General features: G+C 42.9%; 1 protein-coding gene across 1 annotated transcript in view; it reads right to left on the reverse strand.

The window, feature by feature from the left end:
- Window positions 1-641: 641 nt before the first annotated feature.
- The window catches only part of SLC22A18 (solute carrier family 22 member 18), a 50,707-nt gene continuing 29,293 nt past the window's right edge, over window positions 642-22,055 (reverse strand). The window contains 6 exon segments of the mRNA XM_040410659.1: window positions 642-1,114; window positions 3,511-3,631; window positions 5,283-5,384; window positions 14,149-14,249; window positions 16,619-16,720; window positions 16,818-16,933. Of these exon segments, the coding sequence (XP_040266593.1) occupies window positions 927-1,114; window positions 3,511-3,631; window positions 5,283-5,384; window positions 14,149-14,249; window positions 16,619-16,720; window positions 16,818-16,933 (730 nt within the window). The 3' untranslated portion in view covers window positions 642-926.

The following is a 22,055-nucleotide window of genomic DNA, read 5'->3' on the forward strand; positions in this document are numbered from 1 at the left end:
AGCTGGGAGTTGTGGTTCCACAAGAACTGGAGAGCCACCGCTTGTAGACTACTAATCTGTGGCTGTCAGTGGTAGTTTCTCAAAAGATGGAGAGCTGCAGCTTGGAGACCTCAGTCTTAGGCCTCTTGCACATGAACGTTGTGCATTTGTTCGGTGCATTATGGAATGCAATTTGCGGTCCCCAATGCACGGGCAAAGTCCGTTCGGCTGCTGGTCCGGATCGAGACCCATTCAACTTAAAGTGATTCGTCCACACCGAAAAGAAAATAGAACAAGTTCTATTTTTTTGCGGTGCGGAGGAACGGACAGAAACACCACGGAAGCACTCTTCCGTGGGGTTCCAATCCGTGCTTCCGTTCCGCATCTCCGTAATTGTGGACCCATTCAATTGAATGTGTCCGCATCCGTTATGGGAAGTGCATACGGGCCGGTGACCGTGTATTGCGGACCTGCCGTATGCGAGCTACGGGCACACAATTTTCGTCTTAATCCTTAGGGCTCATTCACACTACCGTGGTTTTGTTCCGCATCCGAGCCACAATTTTTGCGGCTCGGGGGGCGGACCCATTCACTTCAATGGGGCCACAAAAGATGCGGACAGCACTCCACGTGCTGTCCGCATCCGTTGCTCCGTTCCGTGGCCCTGCAAAAATTATAAATCATGTCTTATTCTTGTCCATTTTGCGGACAAGAATAGATATTTTTATAAATACTGATGGAAATGACTGACCAAAAGACGGTCGTGTGAATGAGGCTTTACGCTCTTCTCTTCGGTTGAGATTTCCAGAGGTGAAGCAATATAATATATTGGCTTCTCATGAGATAACGGGGGTCTCTTTTAAGACTGTCTAGATTAACAATCATTAATTTAATATATATATATATATATAGTAAAAATCTCGATAAAAGTCCTGGGATGTGAAGCTCTAGTTGTTCTTCGCCGCATTTTGCTTTGTTTGTCTATTTACAAGGAAGATTAATAAAAGCAGACTAACTATAATATCAAAGAGGCCGAAGGACGGCACCCCGTAGTGTTTATATAGATATCCCCCGATGGTGGGTCCTACGGTCCTTGTGAGGGGCTGGATAGATGCGCAGATCCCCAGCATCGCTCCTACAAGAGAAAAAAAAAAGACAAAATCAGCTTTTTGTAGCAGCAGCACCTATAGAAGACACCCCCGGAGATCACCCTTCAGCCAAAATCCAGGGAAGGATGAAAGCAGAGAGAGAGGAGTGTGATGGTCCAGAGGGGGGCCGTGACCTGGGGGGGGGGGGGCAGTGTTATAATGTGGGGAGGGAGGGGGATGGAGATAATAGCTCCATTCAGACTGAGAGTTACCTAGTGGAAGGGACAGTGATCCAGCAGCACAGAGCATTTCAGGAGAGGGATACAAGGCAGTGACCTGTCCTCTTAAGGGATGATGATACCAAGGACAAGGCAGTGTGATAAGGTTAATGAGAACTAGTGAAAGGTCATGCAGTCACACCTGGGCCCTATGGACTGAGGGGACCCGAAGGCCCATCTATCGCATAATATTATAAATGGCACATGGGAATTTTTGGGTCCTATTATAGAGCCTGCACTGGGGCCCAGGAGCAAAATCTACATATGACCGAGGTGAAAGGAGCAGGTTCCCCGAGCAGCACAGAGTATTTCATGAGAGGTGATATTATATGGAGCAGCATATACTTAAGCCTCTTTCACACAACCGTTTTTTTTTTCTGTTTACGGGCCGTTTTTTGCGTTCCGTATACGGAACCATTCATTTCAATGGTTCCGCAAAAAATAACGGAATGTACTCCATATGCATTCAGTTTCCGTATTTCCATTTTTACGTTCCGTTGAAAGATAGAACATGTCCTATTATTGCCCACAAATCACGTTCCGTGGCTCCATCCAAGTCAATGGGTCCGCCAAAAAAACGGAACACATATGGAAATGCATCCGTATGTCTTCAGTATCCGTTCCGTCTTTTGCGGAACCATCTATTGAAAATGTTATGCCCAGCCCAATTTTTTCTATGTAATTACTGTATACTATATATGCCATGCAGAAAAAACGGAACGGAAAAACGGAACTGAAACAGAAACACAACGGAAACAAAAAATGGAACAACGGATCCGGAAAAAGCGGCCCGCAAAACACTGAAAAAGCCATACGGTCGTGTGAAAGAGGCCTATAGGGTGATGTTAATGAGGGCAGGGTGTGAGGAGGGGATTGAGACAGGGTGAAAGGATCAGGGTCCTCCTGCAGCACAGAGTATTTCAGTACAGCCGTATGCTGATCTTGTTGGAGGCAGTGACCTGTCCACTCACAATATGATGCTAGTGAGGAGGGGGCTGCACGTCACAGGGGCAGTGACTTAGGGCTCATGCACAGGACCATATGCATTTTCCGGTCCGCAGAAAAAATACGGATGACGTCTGTGTGCATTCCGTGTTTTGAAGAACGGAAGAGCTGTCCCCTAATAGAACAGTATTACCCTTGTCCATAATGCGGACAATAATAGGACATAAGGAAACGAAATGAATCGTTGAAATGAATGGTTCCGCACACGGTCCACAAAAAAAAACGGACACGGAAAATAAAAATACGTTCATGTGCATGAGCCCTTAGTGAGGAGGGGATTCAGACAAGGTGAAAGGAACAGGCTGCTCCTGCAGCACAGAGTATTTCAGTACCGCAATATGCTAATCATATTGGAGGCGCCAACCTGTTCACTCACATGATGATGCTAATGAGGGCAAGGCTGCAAGTCACAGGGGAGGTTTCATAATGTGAGGAGGGGGACTTAGGCAAGATAGAAATTAAAGGGTCATCCAGCAGCACAGAGTGTTAGAGGAGAGGTGACATTGAGGGGCAATGACCTGTGTACTCGTGGGGTGATGTTAACGAGGACAAGGCTGCACATGACTGTGGCAGAACAGCAGTGTGCTGATCATGTTAGAAGAATCGTGGCTGATATAAAATTTCCCACACAGAAAATTTAGGAAAATTCCCTCCATCTGACTGATGTGAAAGTTGGGGAAGGAACGAGGGCAGATTCTCCTAATCTATTCTTAGTTGTAAGCCTCCGTGTATCTCCTTACAGGTGCCGGGGGCTCCGTCTCTGCTCCTTGGGTTCTGGGAAGGTCGAGAATTTAAAACTCCTACTAAAAGTAATTCAAAACTTGACAAAAATGTTGGAATGTGCGGTTTCATGTCTGACACCTGAGACCCCTGCAATGAGATATCCCCCAGAGAAAACGTGAGTAACTACAGATCCGGATGTGCGCAACGTACGCCAGAAACATCCTGCGAATCCAAAATCTGAAGGTCCAGACAGGTATCGAGCTGGAAAGTGGAAACGGAGGCATTTCTGGGGTAAATAAAAACTATTGTAGGATGAAAAGTGATGAAACTTTTGATTGTTTCATTTCTTTGCAAATTTCAATATTGCTGCTTGCTGTAAATGAATTAAAACACCTGTCTGGTGTCTAATAGTGTCATAACCTTTCCTCATTACATACCAGTTTCTGATGGAGGGACGGCTTTGGTTAAGATGCTGTCAGTGATGACTCCTGAGACGCACAGGGTGAAAACCATCGGGACAGCAATGATGCAGAAGTGGTAGACATTGGTCATCACAACCTAAAGGAGGAAATACAGAAAGTCGTGTCACAAGGAGTCAGGTGAAGGCAGCTGGACTGAGGGGGCATTAGTACATGACGGCGGTACGGTTATCGGGGCACAGAGAGTAGTTCTGTTATAGGGGCACAGGGATGTGTCTGGCTCTGTTTATAGGGTAACCGGGTGGAACAGTTAAGGGGGCACTGTCTCTGTGCTGTTATTATGAGGGCAGGCTGGGTCTCATATAGGTGTATCTGGATGGTACAGTTAAGGGGGCACTGTCTCTGTGCTGTTATGAGGGTATTAATAGCCATTTCCATTAAAGGGGCACCTGTCAAGGAGAGATTAAATATGGTGCTGTTATAAGGACAGGGTACCTCTGATGTAGGAGTATCTGGATGGGATAATTAAGGGGGCACTGTATCTGGTACTGTTATGAGGGCAGGTTGGCTTGGATGTAGAAGTATCTGGATGGAATAGTTAAGGGGGCACTGTATCTGGTGCTGTTATGAGGGCAGGTTGGCTCTGATATAGGTGTAACTGGATGGTACAGTTAAGGGGGCACTGTATATGGTGCTGTTATGAGGGCAGGCTGGGTCTGATATAGGTGTATCTGGATGGTACAGTTAAGGGGGCATTGTATCTGGTGCTGTTATGAGGGCAGGTTGACTCTGATATAGGTGTATTTGGATGGTACAGTTAAGGGGGCACTGTATCTGGTGCTGTTATGAGGGCAGGTTGGCTCTGATATAGGTGTATCTGGATGGTACAGTTAAGGGGGCACTGTATCTGGAACTGTTATGAGGGTATTAATAGCCATTTCCATTAAAGGGGCACCTGTCAAGGAGATATTAATTCTGGTGCTGTTATGGGGGCACTATGGCTAGTTCTCATTATAGGGTCACCTGTATGGGGTGCTGTTATGAGGGCAGGTTGGCTCTGTGTATTTTTGTCATTACATCTTTTGTTATTATGGGTGCTCTGTGGATGGTTATGTTATGAGGGCACCTGGATGGAATTGTTACTGGGCAGTTACTGGCGCTGTTATGAGGGTACCTGGATGGAACAGTTGTGTGCCCCTTTATTAATGCTGAACCATGGGGCTCATGTATGATGATTTAATGGCTGATGGGGGTGAAAAGTAGTGAGCCCTGAAATAAAATACGTAATATACAGTATGTCACATATACAACTAAATGTCTGAACTTTTTCAATTGTTATTTTTTGTTATTAGTCTGGACATGAGTCTAATTACCAAGAAAAATGGCGTCTTAGACATAACAGGCGAGGCATGCGCTGGAGCATCTTCATGTGTGCACAGATATCCGAGGATAAAACACACTTACTGACACAAAGCATGAGAAAATATTCTGCAGAAAACGTTATTTATTCAGCCGCCGGCACAAGCGACAGATCTGCTTTCGTGCTGCGCCTTGTTATTACAGGGCGGTATTAAGGCCCCATACAGTACAGCAATAATAAAGGATGTTATTTCTAGGACTCTTTTCACAAGTGGCGGTGAAGAGCGAGATTCTTCTCCTTATTGTGTATAATTAGTAACATTTGGAGAACACAAATAAACAAGCCTCCTCCTCACGAAGGAGCCGGGGGATAGAGGATGTCAGACAGCTAAATGGGTCCCAAGGGTCATCGGTACTGATTCTGTTCTTACCAGGCCCAATCCAACTATCATAGCAACCACCACACTTAACAGGAGCAGGGTGTCATCTGAGAGACGGCTGGTCAGACGTCCAACCATGAATCCCTGGACAACCTAGAAAATAAAGAGACATGCGAAAGACAATGTAAAACTAGTGAGGGGGGAAAAATAATAAAGAATAAAAAAACTAGAAAAGCTACAATTTCTGGGGAAATTGTGTGAAGTGTTCTTGCCTCCACCAGTAGTCTACAACTGGAGTGGGCAGAGTAACTGGATGGAGTGGCTTGAGTAACTGTGGAAAGGTTTGACTGGGCAGAGTAACTTTATGGAGTGGGCAGAGTAACTGTGTGGAGTGTTTGGAGTGAGTAAAGATAGTAAACATTACACTAAACAATTGATTGATCAAATTTAAAAAGTGCACATGGCAAGCGTGATAGAGAGAGAAATTCATTTTAACTTTTATTTATTTATATAGCACATTTAATTGCAATGTTGTTGCCCAAAGTGCTTCACAGTTACATTAAAACATACATTTGTAAAAACATTAGCAGCCGATTTGTGTAGGTGGGCTTGAAAATGAAGGAGTGGTGGCAGTTTAGAAACCATGTCCTGATTTTTCAGCTCACACTCTAGCTTTTGTCACTCTGCTGGCTGCTCACACACCTGGGTTCCTATGGCAACTCACTCTACAGCAAGGGCAGAGAAGAGCGGTTAAAAACAAACTGCTCCAACTTGCTCACTTCACTGGCGGTTGCCATCTTCAGAAGGTTGTCGGTTAAAAATTATAAATCCTACAGCGAAGAGCTTTAGGCCGAATGCACACGGCCGTGTTCCGCGGCCGAGAGCGGTCCGTGGTATGCCGGGCTGGATTCCTGTTCAGAGCAGGAGCGCACGGCGTCATTGGTTGCTATGATGCCGTGCGCTTCATGCCGCCGCTACACTACAGTAATACACTTGTATAGTGTATTACTGTAGTGCAGTGGTGGCATGAAGCGCACGGCGTGATAGCAACCAATGACGCCGTGCTCTCCTGGTCTGAACAGGAATCCAGCCCGGCATACCACGGACCGCTCTCGGCCGCGGAACACGGCCGTGTGCATTCGGCCTTTATAGTGTGAGAATCACAAGACCCAGACCTACATTTTGATGCATAGCACGTCTCTGAAATATTAAAAATGAAGGCACAGTCGCAGTTTAGAAATTGCCCTTCAAATTTGAGGTGGCTAGAGTGGAGTTTCAATGTACGTCAATGGGCGGCGTAAGTTGCAAACAAATGGTCTTATTATGAAAACTATCAGCACTATGGCTTAGCCGTGGACATTTTTAGTGGCAGCAGGGATAGCTGAACGTTTTGATATAAGATTTGTGTAGGTGGGCTTGAAAATGAGGGAGTGGTGGCAGTTCAGAAATCATGTCCTGATTTTTCAGCTCACACTCTAGCTTTTGTCAGCTCCCACTCTAGCTTTGAACATTCATTCCTATGGGACCAATTTTGCCACAAAAACTATACAGATATTTTGTGAACCATTCGGCGAAATGTTCCACAAAGTAATAGCACACCAATCGGGACCAATCCGCACGTTTCGGTATATTACTGTCTATGTAGTGTAAAAGCTGTGGGAGGAGTTAGGGTGGTAAATTTGGCTTTAATAAGAATATATATGTGAGATAACAGTAAGTGGTCTTGCCATGCAAGAACACTTAATAAGCAAAACAGTTATAGAAGCTAGAAAATACAGAAGACCTAGCACTTACAAGCATTATAGTCTGTTCTGCTTCCATGAAGGCTGAAGGAACAAAGGAACACACCTAAGACTGACTCCCATAATGTAAATTTGAGCCATCATCCTTGACTCCTCAAAACAGGCCTCTAGGTTCAGTGGCATCATCAAATTTCAATGAGAGACGTTTATTGGGACTGTTTAAAAATTCCTTCAGTTACAAAAATAAACCCTGTAATACAGTTCCCGCTCCTTCAGCTCCAGTTTCCATGGGTAAGTGTTATAAATACAGCACAGATATGTGCTTTCCATAGTGACTATACCAGGCTATGGCTGCCAGCTATGACGGCATTATGGTCATAATGACCTTGTGATGGACTTAGGATAAGAGTAAGGCATGTCCACTTGTGTGATAAGAGGGTGTTGGGGTCCTTATTGGTGGTTAAGTTATTCAACAGGATCTAGAGGACCTCCACCAGACCTGCCCTAATCCTAAGCAACAGGAACTTACATAGACTAGGAGGACATTACCCACCTTCCTTAACCACCAGACTAGAAGGACATTACCCACCTTCCTTAACCACCAGACTAGGAGGGCATGACCACTTATCCACCTTCACCATCCATCCCTTGTAGGAGACATGATTAATGTTCCCCATCTATGGGGCTAAACTGTGTGGGGTTTCCTCCAGTTTTGGACTGGTAGCTCTTGGACCCCCCAGCAGAGATAATTTTTATAGCTCATAGTTCATCGACCGAGAACATGTTCATGTATACAGTAGACTAGTAGAAGATGATTGGCTGTAAAGTCAACTCCAAATGGGATTATCTTCTGTTGGGTCTGTTGTATTAAGGGGCCCATTATTGTACCAGTGCCTGAGCCCACCAGCTGCCTGAGTCCCATGTCCAAGCTGGTTCTACGGTACAGTCACCTATAGGTGCCATATTGAGTTTCCATAAAAATGTTAAGGGACATTAAAGGAGGAGAGCTCCTTCTCAGGCTCTCCGAAATCCCCTCCGCTTGGGAATGTCCTCCTCATTGTTCCACATATGTAAAGGTAAGTACCTTTCTTATTTGCTCTTACAATATCCCCGGCATCATTAGAGGCTGCCATGAAATAAAATACCGCCACAATCCTAGATATCAGGTTCGGTTCTCCACTACTAATATGAAATGTTAACCTTTTCTCAGAGTCTCCAATGTAAAAAAAAAAAAAAAAGCGTGAGAAAAAAAAAGCGAGAGAAAAAAAAGCGAAACAATGAGTGGCCGGGGAACCCCACCTCAATGACAGGTCTGAGCACATCATAAAACCAGCCCTGAGAACAGGAGACAGCGTGCACGCTCAGAAAATAAAACCTACGTAATACCACCCGTAGAAGGTGACTATAGGCCACTCCTGTCACACAAAAAGCCTAAAAGCCTATAGGAAACCTTGTGGCTGTAGAAACACAATGAGGTAAGATAATAGGACAGCATTCCAGTCCAGATTTCTCTGGTCTAAAATACCATATCCATGGTCTGTAGATGAGGGTGTGCTAGTCCTGAGAGCTGAGAAGACATCTTCATCTCACAGGAGGGTAGTAGGACAATAGATATATTCCTATACATAGGAGCAGTATTATAGTAGTTATATTCTTGTACATGGGAGCAGTATTATAGTAGTTATATTCTTGTACATAGGAGCAGTATTATAGTAGTTATATTCTTGTACATAGGAGCAGTATTATAGTAGTTATATTCCTGTACATAGGAGCAGTATTATAGTAGTTATATTCTTGTACATAGGAGCAGTATTATAGTAGTTATATTCTTATACATAGGAGGCAGTATTATAGTAGTTATATTCTTGTACATAGGAGCAGTATTATAGCAGTTATATTCTTGTACATAGGAGCAGTATTATAGCAGTTATATTCTTGTACATAGGAGCAGTATTATAGCAGTTATATTCTTGTACATAGGAGCAGTATTATAGCAGTTATATTCTTGTACATAGGAGCAGTATTATAGTAGTTATATTCCTATACATAGGAGCAGTATTATAGTAGTTATATTCCTGTACATAGGAGGCAGTATTATAGTAGTTATATTCTTGTACATAGGAGCAGTATTATAGTAGTTATATTCTTGTACATAGGAGGCAGTATTATAGTAGTTATATTCTTGTACATAGGAGCAGTATTATAGTAGTTATATTCTTGTAAATAGGAGCAGTATTATAGTAGTTATATTCTTGTACATAGGAGCAGTATTATAGTAGTTATATTCTTGTACATAGGAGCGGTATTATAGCAGTTATATTATTGTACATAGGAGTCAGTATTATAGTAGTTATATTCTTGTACATGGGAGGCAGTATTATAGTAGTTATATTCCTGTACATAGGAGGCAGTATTATAGTAGTTATATTCCTGTACATAGGAGCAGTATTATAGTAGTTATATTCTTGTACATAGTAGCAGTATTATAGCAGTTATATACTTGTACATAGGAGCAGTATTATAGTAGTTATATTCTTGTACATAGGAGCAGTATTATAGTAGTTATATTCTTGTACATAGGAGCAGTATTATAGTAGTTATATTCTTGTACATAGGAGCAGTATTATAGTAGTTATATTCTTGTACATAGGAGCAGTATTATAGTAGTTATATTCTTGTACATAGGAGCAGTATTATAGTAGTTATATTCTTGTACATAGGAGCAGTATTATAGTAGTTATATTCTTGTACATAGGAGCAGTATTATAGTAGTTATATTCTTGTACATAGGAGCAGTATTATAGTAGTTATATTCTTGTACATAGGAGCAGTATTATAGTAGTTATATTCTTGTACATAGGAGCAGTATTATAGTAGTTATATTCTTGTACATGCACATGTACAGAGGCATGAGTTGCTTAGACAAGTTCTTACAGCCTCACCCCCACATCCTTATGGAGATATACATATAGATCAGAGACCGGTGTCACGGTATACTGAGATCACACAACTCCGATCAGTGAGGTCTTATGTGACAGCTCTGAACTTTATCCTCTCGTCATCTTTGAAGATCAGTACAAAGTAAAGCAGCAGCTTGTAGGAATCCGTCCTGTCATTCATGCACCAAAGAGGAAGGAAATAGTTTCCAGGTGAAATAACAGCCACCCATATGTCTGTTTATACGCCGGGGGCAACATGGTTCTCAGAACAGATGATCCTTTCAGAGGACCGTGGATGAAGAGGACACCCACAGCACAGTAAGGGGCGCAGCTACAAAACAGGAGGTCAACCTAATGGCCCACCAAAGCACAAGCTGGATGAACAGTTGGAAAATTCAAGGAATATTCAGCAGATAAATGTTATCTTTTGTATAATGAAAAGTGATACAGTGTTTCAATTCTGCTTTCTGTATTAATTGTGTTTTCAAGATCTTTGCTTGCTGTCATATTATAGGAAATTTCCTTGTTTCGTTCCAGTGGATACATTTTGTATAAAACTGACACAGAAGGTAAATGCTGAGACCAGATTACACCTTTAAGATCTGTAAAAATAAATCCAGACGTGACCAATGCACGGGATATTGGATTTCTTGGGAACTAATGACTTAGTTAAAGGGCTGCTCCACATATCCTCTTATGTTACAGCAATGATCTCCTGTCAAAGACTAGTGAGGAAGGAAACTGAAATTGTCAACCGGAAATGTATACCTTATTTTCATCATTTTAAAGATGTCTGCGGCATTCAGTTTCTACAGTTTCTGGCCATGGGAAAAGCTTAGTTGTCACAGGACTGTGTACATAGCATAGGATATGCCATTAGTGTAATGCCCCCATCGAATTTTCATCCGTTACTAAGGATAGGTCATCCATTTATATTCCTGACAGGTGAAACCCCTGTAGATTCTAAGGATAGGCCATCCATGTATATTCCTGGCAGGTGAAAGCCTCCCATAGATACTAAGGATAGGCCATCCATGTATATTCCTATCAGATGAAGGCCCCCATAGATCCTAAGGATAGGCCATCCATGTATATTCCTAGCAGATGAAAGCCCCCCATAGATCCTAAGGATTGGCCATCCATGTATATTCCTGGCAGATGAAAGCTTCCCCCCCCCCCAAAGATCCTAAGGATAGGCCATCCATGTATATTCCTGACAGGTGAAAGCCCCCATAGATCCTAATGATTGGCCATCCATGTATATTCCTGGCAGGTGAATGCTTCCCCCCCCCAAAGATCCTAAGGATAGGCCATCCATGTATATTCCTGGTAGGTGAAAGCCCCCATAGATCCTAAGGATAGGCCATCCATGTATATTCCTAACAGGTGAAAGCCCCCATAGATCCTAAGTATTGGCCATCTATGTATATTCCTGACAGATGAAGGCCCCCATAGATCCTAAGGATAGGCCATCCATGTATATTCCTGACAGGTGAAAGCCCCCATAGATCCTAAGGATAGGCCATCCATGTATATTCCTGACAGGTGAAAGCCCCCATAGATCCTAAGGATAGGCCATCCATGTATATTCCTGGCAGATGAAAGCCCCCCATAGATCCTAAGGATTGGCCATCCATGTATATTCCTGGCAGATGAAGGCCCTGATAGATCCTAAGGATAGGCCATCCATGTATATTCCTGACAGGTGAAAGCCCCCATAGATCCTAAGGATAGGCCATCCATGTATATTCCTGACAGGTGAAAGCTCCCCATAGATACTAAAGATAGGCCATCCATGTATATTCCTGGCAGACAAAGGCCCCCATAGAGCCTAAGGATAGGCCATCCATGCATATTCCTGACAGGTGAAAGCTCCCCATAGATACTAAAGATAGGCCATCCATGTATATTCCTGACAGGTTAAAGCTCCCCATAGATACTAAAGATAGGCCATCCATGTATATTCCTGGCAGACAAAGGCCCCCATAGAGCCTAAGGATAGGCCATCCATGTATATCCCTGACAGGTGAAAGCCCCCATAGATCCTAAGGATAGGCCATCCATGTATATTCCTGGCAGACAAATGCCCCCATAGAGCCTAAGGATAGGCCATCCATGCATATTCCTGACAGGTGAAAGCTCCCCATAGATACTAAAGATAGGCCATCCATGTATATTCCTGACAGGTTAAAGCTCCCCATAGATACTAAAGATAGGCCATCCATGTATATTCCTGGCAGACAAAGGCCCCCATAGAGCCTAAGGATAGGCCATCCATGTATATCCCTGACAGGTGAAAGCCCCCATAGATCCTAAGGATAGGCCATCCATGTATATTCCTGGCAGACAAATGCCCCCATAGAGCCTAAGGATAGGCCATCCATGTATATTCCTGACAGGTGAAAGCTCCCCATAGATACTAAAGATAGGCCATCCATGTATATTCCTGGCAGATGAAGGCCCCCATAGAGCCTAAGGATAGGCCATCCATGTATATTCCTGACAGGTGAAAGCTCCCCATAGATCCTAAGGATAGGCCATCCATGTATATTCCTGGCAGACAAAGGCCCCCATAGATACTAAAGATAGGCCATCCATGTATATTCCTGGCAGACAAAGGCCCCCATAGAGCCTAAGGATAGGCCATCCATGTATATTCCTGACAGGTGAAAGCTCCCCGTAGATACTAAAGATAGGCCATCCATGTATATTCCTGGCAGACAAAGGCCCCCATAGAGCCTAAGGATAGGCCATCCATGTATATCCCTGACAGGTGAAAGCCCCCATAGATCCTAAGGATAGGCCATCCATGTATATTCCTGGCAGACAAATGCCCCCATAGAGCCTAAGGATAGGCCATCCATGTATATTCCTGACAGGTGAAAGCTCCCCATAGATACTAAAGATAGGCCATCCATGTATATTCCTGGCAGATGAAGGCCCCCATAGAGCCTAAGGATAGGCCATCCATGTATATTCCTGGCAGATGAAGGCCCCCATAGAGCCTAAGGATAGGCCATCCATGTATATTCCTGACAGGTGAAAGCTCCCCATAGATCCTAAGGATAGGCCATCCATGTATATTCCTGGCAGATGAAGGCCCCCATAGAGCCTAAGGATAGGCCATCCATGTATATTCCTGACAGGTGAAACCTCCCCATAGATCCTAAGGATAGGCCATCCATGTATATTCCTGGCAGACAAAGGCCCCCATAGATACTAAAGATAGGCCATCCATGTATATTCCTGGCAGACAAAGGCCCCCATAGAGCCTAAGGATAGGCCATCCATGTATATTCCTGACAGGTGAAAGCTCCCCATAGATCCTAAGGATAGGCCATCCATGTATATTCCTGGCAGATGAAGGCCCCCATAGAGCCTAAGGATAGGCCATCCATGTATATTCCTGACAGGTGAAACCTCCCCATAGATCCTAAGGATAGGCCATCCATGTATATTCCTGGCAGACAAAGGCCCCCATAGATACTAAAGATAGGCCATCCATGTATATTCCTGGCAGACAAAGGCCCCCATAGAGCCTAAGGATAGGCCATCCATGTATATTCCTGGCAGACAAAGGCCCCCATAGATACTAAAGATAGGCCATCCATGTATATTCCTGGCAGACAAAGGCCCCCATAGAGCCTAAGGATAGGCCATCCATGTATATTCCTGGCAGACAAAGGCCCCCATAGATCCTAAGGATAGGCCATCCATGTATATTCCTGGCAGACAAAGGCCCCCATAGATCCTAAGGATAGGCCATCCATGTATATTCCTGACAGGTGAAAGCCCCCATAGGATTTTATTGGGCGGACAGATCTGTTTGTGTTTTTGCAGGAGGACATCACGCCCTCCGCTGCTTCCGCTCTTCACAGATTTTAGTGTTTTATGTCCAAACATTGGTGAGTTTAAGGTAAACACAGATAATTTTTCTTCTTTTTCCTCCTCATTATTTCCGAGGTAACAACATAAACAAAGACGAGAAGATCAAAAGTCCAAATATAGATCCGTTTGCTTTGGGGAAAAGTTAAAAGCAAATAGTTGAGGTAGAAGAGTAACGAGCCGAAACCTTCCAAAAGAGCAACACAGACAGAAGCTCACGAAAGAAGCAGTGCTGCACTGTAAAGCATAGAAGGGGGATTGCTGAGCTGCCTAATCAGCATTCCAGCATTTTCCTGTTAAATTACAGAGGCCAAAATATATTTTATCTTTCTATCAACAGAAGGAACTTACCAACTGGAGAATCCCAAAATAGGACATCAGGTATCCCGCCGTGGCTGCGTTAAGGCCAAAGAAGTCGACAGAAACGATAGGAAACATGAGCATGAAGACACCTGAAGAGACATGAAGGGGCCAGTGAAAGGAATTACTTATCATGTGGGATGGAGGACTCGGCATGGGATCGTACAGTGCACAATGCCAGTCAGCTGCCTTGAAAGCCAGTGGAATATTTAGGAAAGCTACAATTAAAGGCAGTAGGTCCAATCTCCCTAGATTATAAAAGCCTGTACATACAAGTTTGGGTCCGCGCTGAAAATTCACATGTACAGAATGGTTTAAAAGCAGTGGTCTTTCCGGAGTTGTTTCTCTCAGTCTTTGGCTCCGACCCCCACGATCTCTGAACCGACCAGCATGCAGAGCTGAACATAGGGCAGAGCCGCGAGACGGGATATTCGCAATAATTTATTGTACCTACAAAATTTCTTATTTCAGTATCACACATAAAATGTGCATAATTTATGCACCATTCTCCACATGTGAATTTTCAGCGCGGACCCAAACTTGTATGTATGGGCTTAGGTTAGCACCACCAATGAGGACCAGGGGATGGGTTCAGCACCTCCTAGAAAACTCCTTCATTAAAGGGGTGTGTCCTCCTGACAGATTCCCTTTGCTTCATATCATGTGACATCATTTTTTGTTAGGAAATGAACAAACTTGTATAATGGTTCAGAAGAAAAAATAATAATTCTGACTACCACAGGACCCCATTGGACAATGCAGCTGAGTCAGAGGCACTGATCAGAGCTGAACCATGACTCCCTAAATTTCATAAGCACTGGCGTAACTATAGGGGTCGCAGGGGTCGCAATTGCGTCCGGGCCCGTAAGCCAGATGGGCCTGGTCGACCCCTATAGTTACGCCAGTGCTAATTGGGGTCTAAAGGGTCTGATTGCGGGTCTAAAGGGTCTGATTGGGGGTCTGAAGAGTCTGATTAGGGGTCTGAAGGGTCTGATTAGGTAGGAGCCTAAAGGGTCTGATTGGGGGTCTGAAGTGTCTGATTGGGGGTCTAAAGGGTCTGATTGGGGGTCTAGAGAAGTCTAATGGGGGCCTAGAGAAGTCTAATGGGGGTCTGGAGGTCTAATGGGGGTCAGATTGCGGATCTGGAGGTCTAATGGGGGTCTGATTGCGGATCTGGAGGTCTAATGGGGGGTCTGATTGCGGATCTGGAGGTCTAATGGGGGTATGATTGGGGGTCTGGAGGTCTAATGGGGGGTCTGATCGCGGATCTGGAGGTCTAATAGGGGTCTGATTGGGGGTCTGGAGGTCTAATGGGGGGTCTGATTGCAGATCTGGAGGTCTAATGGGGGTCTGATTGGGGGTCTGGAGGTCTAATGGGGGGTCTGATCGCGGATCTGGAGGTCTAATAGGGGTCTGATTGGGGGTCTGGAGGTCTAATGGGGGTCTGATTGGGGGGTCTAAAGGTCTAATAGGGGTCAGATATCGGAGGTTAGAGGTCAAATGGGGGTATGGACGTCTGGTCTAAGGTCTAATGGGGGTCTGGAGGTTTAATGAGGGTCTTATATGGGGGTCTAGAGGTCTAATGGGGGTCTTATCTGAGGTCTGATATTGAAGCGGGGTCTGAAATTGAGGTCTAATGGGGGTCTGGAGGTTTAATGAGGGTCTTATATGGGGGTCTGGAGGTCTAATGGGGGTCTTATCTGAGGTCTGATATTGAGACGGGGTCTGAAATTGAGGTCTAATGGGGGTCTGATATGGGGTCTGACAGAGGTCTAAAGGGGGTCTGCTCTGAGATAGGGGGGTCTCATATGGGGTTTGATATAGGGGTCTGATCTGAAAGGTAAGGGGGTATTTTTTGTACTGGCACCAGTATTTTCAGGGGGACTGTTTCTACAGTATAGTATTGGGGGGGGGGGGGCAGAATGGGGTGTGGAAAAGGTGAGGAGGAGGATGGAAAAGTAGGAAAGTAAGATGTCTGTTTGTTAAACTCTGCAGAGACGAGGCGCGGCCGAAAGAAGTCACCATGGCGGTCTGGTCTGAAGGAGAAGATGAGGAAAGAGAATATCTACATCAGAGGAGACATCACTGGATGGAAGAGATATGTGGGGCTGTATGACCCTGTATGTTCTGTAGCGCTGTATGTAATGTTTTACATGTATGTCTTTAAAGGGGTTGTCCGCTTTATTTTTCGGACGAGCGCCGCGGTGAGCAGAGAAAGCAGCGCTCATATCAGCACTGCCCTCTCTTCAAACAGCGGATCTCCCAGCACCCCCGCCGGTCTGATATTAATGACCTATCTTTATGATAGGTCGTCAGTAGTAAAAAGAGGACAACCCCTTTAACAGTAGGACCTATACTGGTCTTACAATTCCAATGGCTGCCATCTGACTGACCACAATGTTACAATGTTCCCCACCTCCCCTATAAACACACGGAGCACCTCGAAAAGTGACGCTGTTACCTATTGGAAACCCGAAAAGAACTTTTATTATTAAAATCACCATGACGCCTGGATACTTCAAAAGCCGGACGAGTTCTCCGAAGTTGAAGACGCTGGGTTTGCCTGGAAGACAATTGGTCACATTGAGACGTGGATACAGTGGATACGTTGGTCGTTACGTATTAGGTCTGCGGCAGTTTCCACAGGGGCCTGCTCTTACCTCGCTCAGGGGCACGCCCTTCTTCCTTCACTTTTGTTTGTGCCGGTATATAGATCATAACGATGACACAGCTAATGAGACTGGCAGCCAGCGCGATCAGGGTCGGGGTGTACAGTCTGCCAACACAAGAAGCGGGCATCAGTGCCAAGACTAAATATTATTAGTAATAATATCACAGAACATAAACGCTAGTCATCATAAAGGGCGGAGGAGATGTCTTCAAAGCATGGAGGAGGAATGAATAACCCAAAAAGAGATCAACATGGCTGACTTCATGCTGGGTTTGAACAATCTGAACAAGCAGGGCTGCAGTGTAAAGCATGGAAGATGGAGAATGCAACAAATCAAGAAGACCAGGAAATCAACATGACAGACTTCTTGCTGGGTTCATGCAATCTGAACAAGCTGTACTGGAGTGTAAGGCCTCATGCACACGGCCGTTGTTTGTTTTGCGGTCCGCAAAACACGGATGGCGTCCGTGTGCGTTCCACAATTCGCCGGAACGGCACGGACAGCCATTGCTATAACTGCCTATTCTTGTCCGCAAAACGGACAAAAATACGACAGGTTATTTTTTTTTTTGCGGGGCCACGGAACGGAGCAGCGGATGCGGACAGCACACGAAGTGCTGTCCGCATCTTTTGCGAACCCGTTGAAGTGAATGGGTCCGCATCCGAGCCGCCAAAACTGCGTCTCGGATGCGGACCAAAACAACGGCCGTGTGCATGAGGCCTAAAGCATAGAAAATGGAGAACTCAACAAATGAATACCAGCATGCTGGGTTTACGCTTATATGCAGCTGCCAATCTGAACAAGCAATGCTGCAGTATCAAGCATGGGGGAGCGAAAATAGGAACCTGAATGTCTGATGAGACAGGAGGTGGATTCCAGAGTACTTCAGACTCCAGGTGGCTATGCCGCAAAGCTGAAGTCTCTGATCATAGCTGTGTGATCAGATAATGGGAGCTGACAACCATATCTTTACAGCTGCTATTAATGAGGTTGTCAGACTTCTAAACATAATTATTCAATAATACAGGATCCCGGGAAAGCTGGGTGACAACCTCTGTAGGAAGTGAAATGATGGCCATATTGACTGTAAGGGCTCATGCACACAAACTTATTTTTTTTCTGTGTCCGTTCCGTTTTTTTCACTTCAATGAGGCCGCTAAAAAAACGGAAATGACTCCATGTGCGTTTCGTGTCTGTATGTCCGCGTGGCTATTCTTCAAAAAAATAGAACATGTCCTATTGTTGTCCACATTACGGACAAGGATAGGACTGTTCTATCAGGGGCCAGCCGTTCCGTTCTGCAAAATGCGGAACGCACACGGCCGATATCCGTGTTTTGTGGATCTGCAATTTGCAGACCGCAACACAACATGAGCCCTAACTCAGCTTTCTCAGGAACAGATAAACTAAGAAATGTCAGAATAAACGACATGATTTCGGAGAGGACGGGGTGGGGGTGTTCTTAAAGGCACATACGCTTATTACAACAGTCTGAGCGAGGTTCACACAGATTAAAGTAGGATCACGGATTTGTGAATAGAGGGTCACCGGAATACAAGTCAGATTTAAAAATACATTGGCGGCCTCTTGCGGTGCCAGAACTAAGACTCCTTTATGTGGGGGCCACGTCCCAGGACCCCAGCGCTCTCAGCCCTTAGGCCAAAGCGGCTGCTGGGACGGAAGTTATCCATTTCAGTGCGGCAATTATTGCCGGTCCCTGAGGAGAGGGCTTTCCCCGGACGAAAGCATAAAGTCTCCCCCGCTGGGTGCTACTGGTATCTTGGCACAGACTGGAGGTTCACCCCACAAACTATTTCACCAGGGACAATGGGGGGGATTGTTGCAGATATTTGTGACAGACAAGAAGAAGCTTTGATTCCTGGAGTCAGAATGAGAACGTTGTGTCTCTTCCTGACTGATAATAAGACACTTACTGTAAAGGAAAGAAAAGGCCACAATGTGACAACGAGGTCTGCGAAATCTCAAGACTGCAGGCAGCAGCGACATATTTATACCGAAAGTCACAGGAGGAGGTGACAACGCAACGCAAGAGCCGAAATATACCATGTGTCCTACAGAAGCAGCGCACATCCCATAATGTAGAGGGAACATTATAGTGTTTATTTATTGCCTCCATTTAGAGACTATACATAGGAGCAGTATTATAGTAGTTATATTCCTGTACATAGGAGGCAGTATTATAGTAGTTATATTCTTGTACATAGGAGGCAGTATTAGTAGTTATATCCTTGTACATAGGAGCAGTATTATAGTAGTTATATTCTTGTACATAGGAGCAGTATTATAGTAGTTATATTCTTGTACATAGGAGGCAGTATTATAGTAGTTATATTCTTGTACATAGGAGGCAGTATTAGTAGTTATATCCTTGTACATAGGAGCAGTATTATAGTAGTTATATTCTTGTACATAGGAGCAGTATTATAGTAGTTATATTCTTGTACATAGGAGCAGTATTATAGTAGTTATATTCTTGTACATAGGAGCAGTATTATAGTAGTTATATTCTTGTACATAGGAGCAGTATTATAGTAGTTATATTCCTGTACATAGGAGCAGTATTATAGTAGTTATATTCTTGTACATAGGAGCAGTATTATAGTAGTTATATTCTTGTACATAGGAGCAGTATTATAGTAGTTATATTCTTGTACATAGGAGGCAGTATTATAGTAGTTATATTCTTGTACATAGGAGGCAGTATTATAGTAGTTATATTCTTGTACATAGGAGCAGTATTATAGTAGTTATATTCTTGTACATAGGAGCAGTATTATAGTAGTTATATTCTTGTACGTAGGAGCAGTATTATAGTAGTTATATTCTTGTACATAGGAGCAGTATTATAGTAGTTATATTCTTGTACATAGGAGCAGTATTATAGTAGTTATATTCTTGTACATAGGAGCAGTATTATAGTAGTTATATTCTTGTACGTAGGAGCAGTATTATAGTAGTTATATTCTTGTACATAGGAGCAGTATTATAGTAGTTATATTCTTGTACATAGGAGCAGTATTATAGTAGTTATAATCATGTACATAGGAGGCAGTATTATAGTAGTTATAATCTTGTACATAGGAGCAGTATTATAGTAGTTATATTCTTGTACATAGGAGCAGTATTATAGTAGTTATATTCTTGTACATAGGAGCAGTATTATAGTAGTTATATTCTTGTACATAGGAGCAGTATTATAGTAGTTATATTGTACATAGGAGCGGTATTATAGTAATTATATTCCTGTACATAGGAGCAGTATTATAGTAGTTATATTCTTGTACATAGGAGCAGTATTATAGTAGTTATATTCTTGTATATAGGGGGCAGTATTATAGTAGTTATAGGAGGCAGTATTATAGTAGTTATATTCTTGTACATAGGAGCAGTATTATAGTAGTTATATTCTTGTACATAGGAGCAGTATTATAGTAGTTATATTCTTGTACATAGGAGGCAGTATTATAGTAGTTATATTCTTGTACATAGGAGCAGTATTATAGTAGTTATATTCTTGTACATAGGAGCAGTATTATAGTAGTTATATTCTTGTACATAGGAGAAGTACTATAGTAGTTATATTCTTGTACATAGGAGGCAGTATTATAGTAGTTATAATCTTGTACATAGGAGCAGTATTATAGCAGTTATATTCTTGTACATAGGAGTAGTATTATAGTAGTTATAATCTTGTACATAGGAGGCAGTATTATAGTAGTTATAATCTTGTACATAGGAGCAGTATTATAGTAGTTATATTCTTGTACATAGGAGCAGTATTATAGTAGTTATATTCTTGTACATAGGAGCAGTATTATAGTAGTTATATTCTTGTACATAGGAGCAGTATTATAGTAGTTATATTCTTGTATATAGGGGGCAGTATTATAGTAGTTATATTCTTGTACATAGGAGCAGTATTATAGTAGTTATATTGTACATAGGAGCGGTATTATAGTAATTATATTCCTGTACATAGGAGCAGTATTATAGTAGTTATATTCTTGTACATAGGAGCAGTATTATAGTAGTTATATTCTTGTATATAGGGGGCAGTATTATAGTAGTTATAGGAGGCAGTATTATAGTAGTTATATTCTTGTACATAGGAGCAGTATTATAGTAGTTATATTCTTGTACATAGGAGCAGTATTATAGTAGTTATATTCTTGTACATAGGAGGCAGTATTATAGTAGTTATACTCTTGTACATAGGAGCAGTATTATAGTAGTTATATTCTTGTACATAGGAGGCAGTATTATAGTAGTTATATTCTTATACATAGGAGCAGTATTATAGTAGTTATATTCTTGTACATAGGAGGCAGTATTATAGTAGTTATACTCTTGTACATAGGAGCAGTATTATAGTAGTTATATTCTTGTACATAGGAGGCAGTATTATAGTAGTTATACTCTTGTACATAGGAGCAGTATTATAGTAGTTATATCCTTGTACATAGGAGGCAGTATTATAGTAGTTATATTCTTGTACATAGGAGGCAGTATTATAGTAGTTATATTCTTGTACATAGGAGCAGTATTATAGTAGTTATATTCTTGTACATAGGAGCAGTATTATAGTAGTTATATTCTTGTACATAGGAGGCAGTATTATAGTAGTTATATTCTTGTACATAGGAACAGTATTATAGCAGTTATATTCTTGTACATAGGAGCAGTATTATAGTATTTATATTCTTGTACATAGGAGGCAGTATTATAGTAGTTATATTCTTGTACATAGGAGGCAGTATTATAGTAGTTATATTCTTGTACATAGGAGCAGTATTATAGTAGTTATATTCTTGTACATAGGAGCGGTATTATAGTAGAGATATTCCTGTACATAGGAGAGGTATTATAGTAGTTATACTCTTGCACACTGTGACAGAATTATAGTGACTATTTTCTTTTATATTGGGATAGTATAATAGCAACTATATTCTTGCCTATGAAATTTCTATGATGTAATCTGCTTTCTTGCATTAATGAGCTGTAAAAATGCAGATATTCCAGGCCCCAATCTCGGCTCAGTATGAGTGGGATGTGGGCCTTGAACTCGAGGTTTTGGCTTGTCCAATCACTCCACTGCACTACAATCTGTTGCAGGGTAAAACTCTCTCCTGATTGTTATATAGATCAAAGAGTGAACAATGTCCCCCTCATGAATAAGTTATGGGGTCAGACAAGCGGGACGTGGGG

The sequence above is a fragment of the Bufo bufo genome, chromosome 10 (assembly GCF_905171765.1).
Source record: "Bufo bufo chromosome 10, aBufBuf1.1, whole genome shotgun sequence".
NCBI classification, from domain to species: Eukaryota; Metazoa; Chordata; class Amphibia; order Anura; family Bufonidae; genus Bufo; species Bufo bufo.